The following is a 16,683-nucleotide window of genomic DNA, read 5'->3' as shown; positions in this document are numbered from 1 at the left end:
CAGATCATATACTTATCTTTTGTTGACTCAGTTAGCTCTTAGTTCTTCCAAGACTATGCTTTTCTAAAAACTTTTATTCAAAATACAATATATGTTAAAAAGTATATGTTAAAGTGGATAAGTTGAAGGATTTTCACAAATTTCACAAATCAGACCTCCTAGATCAGGAAATAGCACATCACCTTCATCCAGAAGCCTCCTCATGGTCCCTGCGCCAAGGGTGACCCCTCTCCAGACCTGCAACTGTAGAGATGTGTTTTGCAAGGCCATAATACATATTTTTATAACTGTTGTTCAGCACTGGGGTCGCTGAAGAGAGTAGCTGATTCAGTGTGAGTCTTTTATCTTTATTATGAGATATAACTCCAAAATACATAACAAAAGTCAATTTTTTCTTTGTAAACAAAAAAAATGGGTATTGCTATGAAAAAGAATATAAAGACATGGATGGAACTCACAGATACAATGTTGGATGAAAGAAATCAGATGCAAAGAGCACTTACTGCATAATTCCTTTTTTATGAAGTGCAGAACTAGACACAGCTAATCTAGACTGACACAAGGCGAATCTATTGTTGATATAAAGCTCATCTGTGCTGATGTGGTATTCTTAGCACCTGACCATCCTTTCAAACCTTTCCGTGTACATGTATGTGTGTGTGTGCTCAGTCTCTGAGTTGGGTCTGACTCTGCGACTCCCATGGACTGCAACCCACCAGGCTCCCCAGTTCATGGGGTTTTCCAGGCAAGAATACTGGAGAAAGGTTCCATTTCCTCCTCCAGGGGATCTTTCCAACCCAGGGGTTAAACCTGTGTGTTCTGTGTCTCTGGCGTTGACTGGAGGATTCTCTACCACTGAGCCACGTGGGAAGCCCCTTCTTTGTACATAACTTTTGTTATATACATGAATTCATCAGATGGAATCTTATTATACATCCTATTTTATAAGTTTTTGCATTCAGTATAATGGGGACATTTTCCCCAATCAAATGAATTTTTATGCTAGAAATGATTTTTAACCATCCAAGAGAAAATTATAAGGTCTTTATTTGTGACCCAGTGTTTATGAAAGCCGTTATTAACAACTAAGGAATCATTATTTGTAATATGGAATATCCACTGCTATCTCACCTCCCTTGAAAGTCTTCATAAACTGCTACCAGCATTGTTGTATTATGTGTAATACTTAGTTCAGTTCAGTTGCTCAGTCATGTCCGACTCTTTGCGACACAATAGATTACAGCATGCCAGGCCTCCCTGTCCATCACCAACTCCCGGAGTTTACCCAAACTCATGTTCATTGAGTCGGTAATGCCATCCAACCATCTCATCCTCTGTAGTCCCCTTCTCCTCCTGCCCTCTATCGTTTCCAGCATCAGGGTCTTTTCAAATGAGTTAGCTCTTTGCATCAGGTGGCCAAAGTATTGGAATTTCAGCTTCAACATCAGTCCTTCCAATGAACACCCAGGACTCATCTCCTTTAGCATGGACTGGTTGGATCTCCTTCCTGTCCAAGGGACTCTCAAGAGTCTTCTCCAATACCACAGTTCAAAAGCATCAATTCTTTGGTGCTCAGCTTTCTTTATAGTCCAACTCTCACATCCATCCATGACTACTGGAAAAACTATAGCCTTGACTAGACAGACCTTTGTTGGCAAAATAATGTCTCTGCTTTTTAATATGCTGTCTAGGTTAGTCATAGCTTTTCTTCCAAGGAGCAAATGTCTTTTAATTTTATGGCTGCAGTCACCATCTGCAGTGATTTTGCAGCTCCAAAAAATAAAGTCTGCCACTGTTTCCACTGTTTCCCCATCTATTTGCCATGTAGTGATGGGACCAGATGCCATAATCTTAATTTTCTGAATGTTGAGCTTTAAGTCAACTTTTTCATTCTCCTCCTTCACTTTCATCAAGAGGCTCTTTAGTTCTTCTTCACTTTCTGCCATAAGGGTGGTGTCATCTGCATATCTGAGGTTATTGATACTTCTCCCAGCAATCTTGATTCCAGCTTGTACTTCATCCAGCCCAACATTTCTCATGATGTACTCTGTGTATGAGTTAAATAAGTAGGGTGACAATATACAGCCTTGACGTACTCCCTTTCCTGTTTGGAACCAGCCTGTTGTTCCATGTCCAGTTCTGACTGTTTCTTTCTGTCCTGCATACAGATTTCTCAGGAGGCAGGTCAGGTGGTCTGGTATTCCCATCTCTTTAAGGATTTTCCACAGTTTGTTGTGATCCACACAGTCAAACACTTTGGTGTAGTCAATAAAGCAGAAATAGATGTTTTTCTGAAACTGTCTTGCTTATTCGATGGTCCAGCAGATATTGGCAATTTGATCTCTGAGTCCTCTGCCTTTTCTAAAACCAGCTTGAACATCTGGAAGTTCATGGTTCACATATTGTTGAAGCCTGGCTTGGAGAATTTTGAGCATTACTTTAGTCTAGCATGTGAGATGAGTGCAACTGTGTGGTACTTAATATGTAGGCATTTTCTTTATTTTTACAGAACAAGTTTGGGAAACATGGATATTTTAGAACAAGGCTAATTTTATGTTGTAACTCATGCATTTGTTGTCATTTGAGTCATCAAGGCAAGGTGATAAGTCCAAACTAAATTTTTCGAATTTCTTATGTGCCATGGCCTCCCTTCACCCATTCATGTATAAGCCCATTTACTACCTATTGCAGATTCTAGTATTACATATTATTTAGAACAAAGAGCTTACCTAACTTTACAGATCTTTTTCCATACCCTTGGGGCATAAGTATTAGTGGGACATTAATTTAGTTATTGAACTGTGGGCCGTTTTTATCATGGTCATTTATCAGAGTTTGACACACAGCCATTAGTATGAATATAGACAAATATAGAAACATGATGTACATCTGCATATGTTTACTCTTGACAGTATAGTATTTTAATTTCTGTTAGGTTCTCTGTACTTGGCTAACTTGGGATAGGGATCAATCCAAGTATACTTTAACTCAGAGTATCTAAATTTTCTCTATTTTTCTCCTTTTCCTAACTGATGCATTGGTGGATTTATTATGAACTATATGCAGTTCTTTGCCTCAGTTTTATTTCCTGCTCTCTGTCTCTGTTACCTTCAAAGGTAATTAGCATTTTATAAATCTGAAATAAAGGGTTAGGCTAATGTTTCATAGTTGATGAGTTAAGGTTTCTGCTCCCCAACGGTGATATAGTAAATTGATTTCTTGGTGCGAATGTGGCATTTCCTTCCTTTTGAGGTAAAGCAGCAGCAGAGAGTACGTATTCAAAGTTGTTTCAGTTCATTTGGAGCTTGCTTTTCTTTTGAACAGTCAAAGTTTTTTCTTGAAATACTTGTCTGCTTTTATTAAAATGCTTAGTGAAATAGTTTATTCCCAGCTGGTCTCGCTAATTGTGCTTTGCCTTTTTGTGAGTTCGAGTAGAATAATACCTAGGAGAAACAAGGAATGTTGAAAATGTGGTTTTATGACTGGATCATTTAGAGCTAAAATAGATACAGAATTTAACAAAATTGAAGCAGTATTCATCTAAAATGTTTTAATGTATTCTTCTGATTTCAGAGTGATCATTTAGGATCAGGAAGTCATTTCAGTAAGTATAAAAGTATAGATTATCATTACAGTTCACCCAGTTTAAGCAAAAAAGAATATTTTTTTCTGACTATATATGATACTCCTGCTGCAAAACTTCATCAACTGCTTGTCTCTTGTACCTCAGCATGGCGCAGGGAAGAGGTTAAAATGACTCCTGTAGTCTCTTAGCAGAAAATCTGCTAATCACTAAGGCTCTGATTTTCCTTAGGACCTAAATTTTTAGATTGTGTGTTGTACAAATTACCAAATTTGCATATTGATTGTTAAGACATTTAACCTGTGATATTTGGGACTTGCTCTTTATTGAAAGAGATGTAAACATAGTTTTCTGATTTGGAAAAATCTTTGGATATAGCCTCATGCAGGTAAGCATTTTAGAATTATTTAGATGTTCCGTAAATACTTCTTTATTATTTTAAGACTTTACATAATTAATCTTCACTGTGTTTATTCTCCATCTTTAAAGTTTCTCTATAAAATCTAACTTTTTGCTTCCTATCGAATATTAAATTATTCCTTAGCTAAGTACAATTGTAATATTTATCCTATAAATTGCAAATGATACCATTTTTATTTTGACTATAATATACATATTTTATAATAATCATTTAACTTATTTAGCCTAACAGTTTTACATAATTCTAAAAACCAACTTCATATCTACTCGAAAGAATATACATACTTTCCTTATGTATATAGCAAAATAAGTAAAAATATGGCCATTTTAGAACAGGGTAATTTTATTTTGTAACTCATGCTTCTTTTTTATTTGAATAATAAAGGAGATAATAACACTAAATTAATGCTTAACCTTCTTTGGTATGGATATTTAAGGTATCCTTTATTTGGATTTATTTAGGGAAAGAAGATATCCTTCTTAAACAAGGTCAAATGTACATGACAGAATCACAGGTAATGTTTTATTTTAAAAAATATTTATAAAAATATTTGTGCCTTTTTAAAAGGAGGAAAGCAGCTTTGTTTATTTATCATCTATATATACATTGAATTAAGTTTTCATTATCAAAGAAAAATTGGTCTTGTGGTCTTGAGTTTAATAAAAGCAGATACGCTGTTTAGTGCCCTCTAGAGTATTTTTGGTGAAGGTGATTTAAAAGATTTGAATTACAATTTCATTGTCTTTGATAGTAGGCCTCTATTCTTTAACAGCAGTCGGCCAACTGTTTGTAGTTGCCCATTTACAGGGGAGACAGGTATGAATAATTCAAAAGGCATTCATTTTGACTTTGAGGTGTATTGTTCATTGAATTCAAATGTGTATTCTATATTTGGGAAATTTACCTGAAAATAATGGGAGAAGGAAATGGCAACCCTCTCCAGTATTCTTCCCTGGAAAATCCCATGGATTGAGGATCCTGGTAGGCTACAGTCCATGGGGTCGCAAAGAGTCGGACACGACTGAGCGACTTCACTTCACTTCACCTCAAAATAAAGCTTCCAAGAGGGAGTGTTGTCTGATTCTATTGCTTAACTGCTCTTCACATTTAGTTTCCAGTGGATACAAGGTTTGCCTTCCTAGTACCCTCTATGAACTGCAGAACTGATAAATATTTGGACTTTTAAAGGTTTCATATATATACCTTCATCATCCATGGGCAGAGTGAATTAGCCTATATGATGTCTAGGGTCCCTCTAAGTTGGAAACTTCTAAGCGTCTAAGTTGAGAGAATGGATGTCAATTAACTGAGTAACATTTAAGAAGATAAGATAAATGTTTGATTGTAGTAAAATAAGTATGAGAATTGTGAAGCTGAGTAAGTAATTTGTTGGTGAATTATAGTAGTCTTAGTCCAGAGATAATTGGTAAGTCGGAAGCAGACTGAGGCTGAGAAGTTATTCCATGTTGTTAATTTTCTTCTTCGGGTTTCCCAGGTGGCTCAGTAGTAAAGAATCCACCTGCCAATGCAGGAGACGTGGTTTTGATCCCTGGGTTGGGAAGATCCCCCAGAGGAGGAAATGGCAACCCACTCCAGTATTTTTTGCCCGGAGAATCTCATAGACAGAAGAGCCTGGCAGGCCATCGTCCATAAAACTGCAAAGAATCAGATCTGACTGAGCGACTAGGCACAGCCTGGTTTTCTTCTTCATTAATAGGAAGGCAGTGTTAATTGAAGTGAACAACAGTAAAACCTGCCTATTAAAATAGTGGGACATACTCATAGCACATGGCTTTTATCAGTATTTTAAAAAAGCCCTTACTGTAATAGGGTGGATAGGGAAAAATAGAAATAGTTAAATTTAATATTTCATGGTTATATGTTCTGTGTGCTGGTACTTATGAAATATTTCAGTGAGAGCTTAAATTATACTTCTTTTTGTCAGCATTTAACAGAAGAAACAAGATGTTGATTCAGTTTTGTAGTAAGAACGTATGCTAAATTCTAATTTATCATTCTGTTTGAAAGAAGAAAACATTTATATTTTGTGAATTGATTAATATCATTCTCTTGATTCTTATACTAGCTAGGTTTATTTTGGTATTATTTTTATAATTTAAACATTACACTGGCATTAGCATTGAGGGAACTCAGAGGTCAATATATGTCATTAGATAATAATATATCATTCTATAAAATTATTTGCAGATTTAAAATTGCAAAACCCTTGTTTTAACTCAAGGGCTCTGATGAGTTTCTTCAGAATTTGAAGTTCTAAGCAGATTATGTGCTGTAAAACATAGAAATAGTAAATGGATTTTGATCAGTTGACATTCATCGGTAGATATTATAAAAAGAGAAAGAGAAAAAAGTCCCCAGAGGCCACAACTGTTTCCTTCTTTGGTCTGCCAGAAATACACGTAAAGTGAACAGACTTTCAAAATGTCACTGCATCAAGGAAATCATACCTAGAACAGTTTTTCTTACCTCAAAAATCAGTACTACTATATTTTTCTAATATGCTAGTCTGGAAACCCTTTGGCCACTGATGATGTGGCAACTTTATAAGTTTGGTAAATAAGTGTCTTCTTTAGGCTTTTGGGATTGATATTTTATTGTGTTACTATTATTTTTGCAGTGTACTTCCACAGGCATGCCAGTCCATATGCAAAGCCGATCTATGTTAAGACCACTGGAACTAGCCTTACCTAATCAAGCCTCATATTCAGAAAACGAAATTTTAAAGAAAGAATTAGAAGCAATGAGAACTTTCTGTGATTCAGCAAAACAAGACAGACTCAAACTCCAAAATGAACTGGCTCACAAGGTGGCAGAGTGCAAAGCCTTAGCACTGGAATGTGAAAGGGTGAAAGAGGATTCAGACGAGCAGATAAAGCAACTGGAAGATGCCTTGAAAGACGTGCAGAAGAGAATGTATGAGTCAGAAGGTAAAGTGAAACAAATGCAGACACATTTTCTTGCCTTGAAAGAGCACCTGACAAGTGATGCAGCTACTGGGAACCACAGACTGATGGAGGAACTGAAGGATCAGTTGAAAGACATGAAAGTGAAATATGAAGGTGCGTCTGCAGAAGTGGGGAAATTGAGAAACCAAATCAAACAAAATGAAATGTTAGTTGAAGAGTTTAAGAGAGATGAGGGCAAGCTGATGGAAGAGAATAAGCGACTGCAGAAGGAGTTGAGCATGTGTGAGCTCGAGCGAGAGAAGAGAGGAAGGAAGCTCACTGAGATGGAAGGCCAGTTAAAGGACTTGTCAACCAAGCTGGCCCTTTCTATTCCAGCAGAGAAATTTGAAAACATGAAGAGCTTGTTATCAAATGAAGTAAATGAGAAGGCAAAAAAATTAATAGATGTGGAAAGAGAGTATGAACGATCACTTAACGAAATTAGACCATTAAGGAGAGAACTTGAGAATTTGAAGGCCAAACTGGCTCAGCACGTCAAACCAGAGGAACATGAGCAGCTCAAGAGCAGATTAGAGCAGAAGTCAGGAGAACTGGGGAAGAGGATCACTGAGTTAACATCAAAAAATCAGACGTTACAAAAGGAAATCGAAAAGGTCTGCCTGGATAATAAGCTCCTTACGCAACAAGTACATAACCTAACAACTGAAATGAAAAATCATTACGTCCCTTTAAAAGTAAGTGAAGAAATGAAAAAGTCACATGATGTAATTGTTGATGATTTGAATAAAAAGCTTTCAGATGTGACACACAAATATTCAGAAACGAAGTTGGAAATGGAAAAGTTGCTTGTGGAAAATGCCAGTTTAAGTAAGAACGTCAGCCGCCTGGAAACTGTGTTCATACCTCCTGAGAGACACGAAAAAGAGATGATGACTCTGAAATCCAGTATCACTGAGCTTAAGAAGCAGCTGTCTGAACTTAATAAAAAATGTGGTGAAGACCAAGAGAAAATACATTCACTCATGTCTGAAAACAATGATTTGAAAAAGACCATGAGTCATCAGTATGTGCCAGTGAAAACCCATGAAGAGATCAAAACTGCCTTGAGTAGCACATTGGATAAAACCAATAGAGAATTAGTAGATGTGAAGAAGAAGTGTGAAGATACAAATCAAGAATTTGTGAAAATAAAAGATGAGAATGAAATATTAAAAAGAAATCTGGAGAATACTCAGAACCAAGTAAAAGCTGAGTACATCAGCCTAAGAGAGCATGAAGAAAAGATGAGTGGCATAAGGAAGAGCATGAAGAAGGTCCAGGACAACAGCGCTGAAATACTGGCCAACTACAAAAAAGGCCAGGAGGAGATTGTAACCCTGCATGCTGAGATCGCAGCCCAGAAAAGAGAACTTGACACAATACAGGAATGCATCAAGCTAAAATATGCTCCAATCATCAGCTTGGAAGAATGTGAAAGAAAATTTAAAGCCACCGAAAAAGAACTTAAAGAGCAATTATCCCAGCAGACACAGAAGTATCATACCAGCGAAGAAGAGGCCAAGAAGTGCAAGCAAGAGAATGACAAGTTAAAGAAGGAGATCCTCACTCTTCAGAAGGATCTAAAGGATAAGAATGTTCTCGTTGAGAATTCTCATGAAACAGAAAGAGCATTAAGCAGAAAAACAGAAGAGCTGAACAGACAGTTAAAAGACCTGTTGCAGAAATACACAGAGGCAAAGAAGGAGAAAGAGAAGCTTGTGGAGGAAAATGCCAAGCAGACTTCTGAGATCCTTGCAGCACAAACTCTTTTGCAGAAGCAGCATGTTCCGCTGGAACAGGTTGAGTCCCTGAAAAAATCTCTTAGTGGTACAATCGAGACACTCAAGGAAGAACTGAAGACTAAGCAGAGATGTTATGAGAAAGAGCAGCAGACAGTGACCCAACTGCGGCAGATGCTGGAGAATCAGAAGAACTCCTCTGTGCCCTTGGCTGAGCATTTGCAGGTTAAGGAAGCATTTGAGAAAGAAGTTGGAATCATAAAAGCTAGCTTGAGAGAAAAGGAAGAAGAAAGCCAAAACAAAACTGAAGAGGTCTCCAAACTCCAGTCTGAGATTCAGAATACTAAACAAGCGCTAAAAAAATTAGAGACTAGGGAGGTGGTTGATTTGTCGAAATATAAAGCAACGAAAAGCGATTTGGAGACACAGATTTCCAACTTAAATGAAAAATTGGCCAATCTGAATAGGAAGTATGAGGAAGTATGTGAGGAGGTTTTGCATGCCAAAAAGAAGGAGCTGTCTGCTAAAGATGAGAAGGAATTGCTCCATTTCAGCATTGAGCAAGAAATCAAAGATCAGCAGGAACGATGTGACAAATCCTTAACAACCATCACAGAACTACAGAGAAGAATACAGGAATCCGCCAAACAAATCGAAGCAAAAGATAATAAGGTAATGATAATACTTTAGGGAAGCATGGCTTGGTGTTGGCAACCCCAGGGCAGAACTGCCAGGGTACATACGAAAGGACTGTTTACTGTAGCACTCCACAAGACAGGTTTACCAAAGCATTGACAAAGTGATCATTAAATGCCGCCTTTTTAGTGTGACTGTGAATATGCTGAAAACAAAAACAAAACAGAGTTGAGAAAAAGGTAAAGTTACACAAACAGAAATCAAAAAGCAGTTTTCCTTTTGTTTTCTCATCTGGTTCAGGCAAGAACTGTGGGAAGATAGGGAGACTCAAGACTCGCTTGCCTCAAAAATGAATAATCAAAACCCAGGGGTTTTTAGGGCACCTAAAGAATGGGAAAGGAAAAGTATTAAACTATGTTTCTGGGCTGCAAGAAGCTGAAGACACTGCAGAACCTCCCAGAATTTGAAGCCTCCCAGAACCTTGAAACTCACTCATACCAGTAAATTGAGCCCTCCAACTCACTGTACATTTTATCTTCCTTTAGACAGAATGTCTTTGCCCCTCCTTTCTACCTGCCCAAATTCTCTACATTTCTTAATGCCCACATCTTCACTTAACTCTCCTTCCTAAAGCCTTCTTTGGCCGATCTAGCTTACAGTAAACAGTTCCTTTTCCAAAATGTATGTTGTGTTTTGACATCCATTTACAGGGCTTCCCTGGTGGCTCAGAGGTTAAAGCGTCTGCCCGCAATGCGGGAGACCCAGGTTTGATCCCTGGGTTGGGAAGATCCCCTGGAGAAGGAAATGGCAACCCACTCCAGTATTCTTGCCTGGAGAATGCCATGGAGGGAGGAACCTGGTAGGCTACAGTCCACGGGGTTGCAAAAAGTTGGACATGATTGAGCTGCTTCACTTTCACTTTCACAGCATATATATTACCATGTCAGAATGATATGGGTGGTCTTCCCAGCCAGTTTTTAAGAGTAGATTCATAACTTATCTTTCCTTCTTACTGTTCATTCTCATTGTACAATTTACAGAACAGGTGCTCAATAACATTTTCAAAACTGGTAGTTGAATAAAGTATGTACTAGGAAGATGAGAAATCAGGGAGATTGAATGCAGTTTTATTTTACCCATTCAAATAATTATTAAATGCCTTCTACCTGCCAGGTGCTATGTTTAGTGCTGGGAATACAGTGACACAGCCCCAGCTCCAGCCCAGTGGAGTGGTATAAGTACTGACCTTCTGACATGTCTGCTCACATGACCTAGAACTTTAGTGCTCGCACCTTGTTCGGAAATCAGTTATGAATCTAATATGAAATTATGATAACAAGTTATTAATTTCCCACTTATAATTGTTGCCACTTATTAAGCACATACTACATACCAAGGAGCTTCCCAGGTGGCATTAGTGGTAAAGAACTTGCCTGTCAATGCAGGAGACATATAAGAGACACAGGTTCGATCCCTGGATTGGTAAGATCCCCTGGAGGAGGGCTTGGCAACCCACTGCAGTATTCTTGGAGAATCCCATGGACAGAGGAGCCTGGTGGGCTACTGTTCATAGGGTCGGGCACGACTGAAGTGACTTAGCATGCACACCCACATACCAAACATATATTAGGATTTTACTTGATTTTCTTAACTATGAAAGATTCTCCCTGTACTGGGAGAAAATCATATACTGCACATACTGTTGAAACAGTTTTGACAGTATTCCTTCCTCAATTTTCTGGTATATAAAGGTGAATTTTGTGTCTCAGAGAATGAGCTCTGTGTAAAGATGTTCCTTACAAGTGAATATGTGACTAATACGTGTTTCTCACAACCTTTTTTCTTTTTTTATAAGATAACTGAACTGCTCAATGATGTGGAGAGATTAAAACAGGCCCTCAATGGCCTTTCCCAGCTTACCTATGGGAGTGGAAGTCCCAGCAAGAGGCAGAGTCAGCTGATTGACGGCCTGCAGCAGCAGGTCCGGTCCCTGCAGCAGCAGCTGGCGGTGAGTACCTGAGACCTGCAGGGCTTCATGCTGATATGTGCAGGCTCACCTTTGCTTGTTTGTAAAATCTTATTTAGAAATCAAATTAATTTGTGGCTGTGTTCAGATCCAAGAATGTAATCATTTTTGCTAGAAATTATTTATACTATGATATGATAACATTTTTGTGTGCTTATTATGTACCAGGCACTATACTAAGCATTTTATGTGCTTGATCTTTAAGTTGATCTTCTTCACAGTCCTACAAGGTTTTATTTAGCCCCCCATTTAATTCTTAAGGAAACAAAGACGAAAATATGCCTGGGATCATACAGCTAGGATTTAGTCCTGGGACTTACTCCAAATCTGATAGCTTTCCAACTGTTGCAGACTCTAAAATTTTGGTCCACTTCTTTCCTGATAGCTCAATTGGTAAAGAATCCGCCTGCAATGCAGGAGACCCCTGTTCGATTCTTGGGTCAGGAAGATCCGCTGGAGAAGGGATAGGCGTGCCCACTCCAGTATTCTTGGGCTTTCTTTGTGGCTCAGCTGGTAAAGAATCTGCCTGCAATGTGGGAGACCTGGGTTTGATCCTTGGGGTAGGAAGATTTCCTGGAGAAGGGAAAGGCTACCCACTCCAGTATTCTGGCCTGGAGAATTGCATGGATGGTATAGCCCATGGGGTCACAAAGAGTCGGACACAACTGAGTGACTTTCACTTTCACTTTAAAGCAAGCTTCCCAGGTGGCACAATGGTAAAGAACCTGCCTGCCAATGCGGGAGATGCAGAAGGCTGCGGTTTCATCCCTGGGTCAGGGAGATCCCCTGGAGTAGGAAATGGCAACCTACTCTAGTATTCTTGCCTGGAAAATGCCATGGACAGAGGTGCCTGGCGGGCTACAGTTCATGGAATCACAAAAGTTAGACACAGCAGAGCACACTTTTTTAAATAATCTTTTATCCTTATGAATAAAGGTAGGCATTCCTATGGTTTTTATACATTATATCCTCATATATTAAAAGACAATATCTGTGTGTGTGTGTGTGTGTGTGTGTGTGTGTATGTATACATTCATAAATACCTTTGTGGATATGTATCTCCTTTATATATTAAAAGAAAACATCTGGATTAAGAAGGTTAAGTGGGGAGCTCAGTTCTAAGCCCTGCCACTTAAAAGAGAGTGACATGATACATTTCCCTTAATCCTTGGCTTCCTCATCTTTAGAATAGGATAATATAAACTGATTGCTTGTTTCCTTTTTTTAGTTGAATGAGCTGTGAGGCTAAGTAAAATGTAGCCCAATCAAATGTAAATTGTTGGGCGCTATTTTTCTAATCTATAGGAATTTGTTGTGAGTTGTTTTTGAATAGAAGAAAGTTATTTCTTTAAGTGTTCATTTTATAACACTCTTGGCCTACAGATTAATGATGACATATTGCTAATTTGGATCTTACCAAAAGGATGTGGTGGATTTTTCAGTATTTGAAAATATTTGTTTATTGTTTATTATGTTCATGACACTGTGCTAAGCACTGTCAGGGATAAAGAGAGTATACAGTCCCTGTCCCCAAGGGTTCTGGGTAGTTAGACAAAATATATATCTATAAAAAGTAAAATAATGGGACAAAAGTATCAAATATAGAATTGAGTATACGATCCCGGGGTCTCAGTGATGTGAATTGCCAGGAAGGAAAGGTTACTGATGTGGTAGGAGCCAGTTTGAAAGAGGGAGTACCTGGGCTGAGCTTGTATATGGATGGTGTTTTGATAGGTGAAAGGAAACAGTGTGAAGCAAGGCCTGGGAATGAAATCAAGTGGCATGCGAGCCTCAAGGTAGTAAAGGGTGCTAGGCTGGCTTGTCCTGGGAGCTGTGTTTGAGGCCCAGTTGTGGAGGCTGTTGAGAATCAAGCTGATGCGTTCCAGTTCCCTCTTACAGATATGAGATATTAGATATCAGATAATGAAGTGTCACCCAAGATTTTTGAGTGAAAAGTGATGTGAGGACAGAGTTACTTGAGTCTCAGTAGCATGAAAGGGAATAAAGCCCAAAGACAGGTGATGAAATGGGAAGTTTTCGCGGTAATTTAAAGCATACGTTGATAAGTGTCTGGATAATTTCATGGCATTAGATGTGATCTGAGGCAGTAATTTCATATTACCTAGGATGAGCGGCATTGCTTTCACTGTGAATGTTCCCACACTTTCTTTAGAAAAGTTTGTACTATTGTTTTGCTATGGAATTTTGCATCTGGTGGGTCCAAGGTGGTTTGTTATCGCAATATAGCAGGAGCACTTTAATACTACTACTGTTTAGAAGCATCAGGCCTGAGGGCAGCATTGTTACAAGCCTCCATGTGTTTGAAAACATGAATGCTGATAGTCTGACCTCCCCATCTTTCCACACTTGCAGGATGCCGACAGACAGCACCAAGAAGTAATTGCAATTTATCGGACACACCTTCTTAGTGCTGCGCAGGTAAAGTAGAACTGCTCCTTTGGATAGGATATCATTTTAGAGAAAATAATTCTTTATTTTCCAGTAAATTTATGTGAAAGTCATTCATGTTTAACATAGTTGTACCCCCATATGCTTATTTTAAAATAATTGTTTCTTTTAATCATGGGTTGCATGTCTTCCAGAGAAATTTACAAAGCTGTGTGGCAACACAGCATCTTAAATTTAGTGTTGTCTCCATCTGCTTGTCACTCATTTTGTAGACAGTTTGGCAACATGTGATGGCGGCACGCATTACTAGTATCGCTAGCTGGAGATAATGCCTTGACATTCACACATGGCTGTTGCTGAAAGAGGAAAGTAGGAAGAACTTCGCTGTTTCTTGGTAGCTCAGAAGTGTTTCTTTGAAATGTAGAGAATACCAAAAAAGTGACAAGTGTGCACAGAATTGTAATAATATAAGAAAACAGAGGTTCTGTTAGAACATCAGCAGTATTTATTTATTGAGCCTTAATCTCAGTGAAGCGTAAGACCACAGATGGCTTTCTTGAGGGGTGTAATGAGAAAACTATTTAAAAAATCACACTAAGAAATATGTTTAACATATGAAGTGTTTTATACTTAATACTCTGTAGAAACACGATCAGCATCTCCAAAATTCTCAGGATAGATTTTTTGGGAAGACAGTTGAGACAATGTTAGAATAGCAATAAGCAGGTGAGATGTAATAGAAATTGTTTAGGATTTGAAATGTCCACACTGAAAAAAAAAAAAGATCATTTTTAGAAAAAGAACTAGGTAAAATAAAAAGGAAGAGATTTTTACAGTATCAATTTCTTAAAAAGGCCTGCCTTTTCTGTAGGAGATAAAGGGGAAACCAATGGAAAAGGATGAATAATATGGTAGTCTCTTTGGCTGCTTTCTTTTGAGTAGATAGAAGATAAGCTGGGGTTTGAAAGTTGTTATTATTGTAATTATGGGAAAAGACTGTTGACGGGCAGCAGGATGGGGAGTTCTTTCGAGGGAAAATAGTAGAAAAGTATAGAAGCTCTGTGTTAGTGAGGGTGAACTTGCTTGGCTCTGATACTGGCCAAGGCTGGGAGCAGCATACTGAAAGACAGCAAACCTAACAAGCCTATCAACTTTTTATCATGTATGCTTCTGAGATTCGAAATTATTTTCTACTGACTCCTAATGAAACATAACAAAAGCAATTGGCATATGAAATAGTCTTGCCTTCTGGCATCATAAAGTTAACTAAGAAATTCAGTTTAGTCAACTATGGCTAATGTTTCGAATTTAAACATCCCGCTGTTATAGAAACAGATTTTGGAAGCTAAACTTTTTATATTAATAGCAAGTGTCATGCTGAAATGCATTCAAGTACTCAAGCAAAGGAAAAGGGAAGGGGGGTGGCTGTTGTAAGCCCACCATATTGACTTGCATTTAATAAACCTCTTGCCATCACTTTAACTTTAAAGTGTCTCTTTGTAAATATAAGCGGATAGCATTCATGTTAAAAGACCTCAACATAACTAGCAAAAGGGGAAATAAACAAGGAGGTGCCATTTTTCACTGCTGGGATTGGCAGATATTAAAGAAAAGGATAATCTGTAGCACTGTTCAGGGCATTGTGGGAAATGGACACTTATACCCTGTTGGTAGGAGTGTAGCTCGTCATTATCTCTGTAGAGGCAAACTTTGTAGTACTTAGCAAAATTTAAAAATGGAGCCTGCTTTTTTGACCCAGCAGTTTCTTCTCTAGGAACCTGCCGTGAAAGATTGGAAACTCCATAAATGTCTATTTTTTGAGAGAATGAAGAAATTATCATACATACACACGATGGGATATTATACAATAATTTAAAATAATTAAGGCAGGAAATTCTAGTGGTTAAGACTCTGGCTTTCACTTCCATGGATCCAGGTTTGATCCCTGCTTGGGTAACTAGGATCCTACAAGCCATGTGGTGTGTCCAATAAATAAATGAATAAAAATAAGCAATATCTTGGAAAAGCTTTCTGTGACATTAGGTGGAAAGACAAATTGCAAAACAATATATATGATCCTATTTATGTAAAAAATATAAATATAGGAATTTTCATTAATTTTCTGATAAAAAACTTGGCAGAAGCAAAATAAACTTTTCCTTGTAGTAGTTTACTTTGCTTATCTGTAACTTATGCTGCCTCTATCATCTGAGCCATTAGTAAAAAGAGAGAAAGAAGTTTGTCCATCTGTTCTCTGATACTAGACAGTTAGAGGCACTGGTGTGCACTACCTTTACGTTGATTGTCCTTTCCACGTTAGAACTCTACTCTGCTTTCCAATAAAATGTTGAGAATGTCACCACGATGGTGAGGATTTAGCACTTGGTGAATCACAACCAATAAGGTCCTGTTATAAAGCCCCGTGTCTTAAGAATTTGTGTGTGAATGGAGATGACATAAAGTGCTTCTCCCCTTTCTCCCCAGGGTCACATGGATGAGGACGTGCAGGCCGCCTTACTGCAGATCATACAGATGCGGCAGGGCCTCGTGTGCTAGCAGGCACCCACCACCCACGGTGGCTCTTCCGCTAGTGCTGACCATTCTGTGTGTGACTTCATGGCCTTTCTGGGCCTTGCTGTGCTAGTGTAATTAAAATAAAGTGTATTTTGATCCATCAGTAGGTTTTTAACAGCTATGTTACTGAGTTCTTCAGTATCAGTTCAAATCTTATATTCTGTGTATGTTAATTTTACAATTAGGCAAACAACATTAACACTTTGCCTTGGATTGTTTTAACTGATTGAGTACCCAGTAAAACCTGAGCCAACTGAGTGGGTCCATTTGAAGAGGGGTTAAGGCGGAAATAATTAAAGATTTCTTCCAGAGAAATTAATTGGGTTGGG

The 16,683-nt window shown here is 38.2% G+C and overlaps 1 protein-coding gene across 2 annotated transcripts in view; it reads left to right on the top strand.

Annotated features, from left to right (window-relative positions):
- Positions 1 to 16,457, top strand: part of UACA (uveal autoantigen with coiled-coil domains and ankyrin repeats) — an 87,539-nt gene extending 71,082 nt beyond the window's left edge. For both annotated transcript variants that reach the window (XM_070468734.1, XM_020876823.2), the window contains exons 14-19: positions 3,574 to 3,604; positions 4,466 to 4,518; positions 6,643 to 9,381; positions 11,201 to 11,353; positions 13,745 to 13,810; positions 16,265 to 16,457. In XM_070468734.1, coding sequence (XP_070324835.1) covers positions 3,574 to 3,604; positions 4,466 to 4,518; positions 6,643 to 9,381; positions 11,201 to 11,353; positions 13,745 to 13,810; positions 16,265 to 16,336 — 3,114 coding nt within the window. In that variant the 3' untranslated portion in view covers positions 16,337 to 16,457. The remainder of the gene's footprint in view (positions 1 to 3,573; positions 3,605 to 4,465; positions 4,519 to 6,642; positions 9,382 to 11,200; positions 11,354 to 13,744; positions 13,811 to 16,264) is intronic.
- Positions 16,458 to 16,683: the final 226 nt, after the last annotated feature.

Source organism: Odocoileus virginianus, chromosome 6 (genome assembly GCF_023699985.2).
Source record: "Odocoileus virginianus isolate 20LAN1187 ecotype Illinois chromosome 6, Ovbor_1.2, whole genome shotgun sequence".
NCBI classification, from domain to species: Eukaryota; Metazoa; Chordata; class Mammalia; order Artiodactyla; family Cervidae; genus Odocoileus; species Odocoileus virginianus.
Note: the sequence above shows the minus strand (reverse complement) of the source record. Positions and strands in the feature narration are given on the sequence as shown.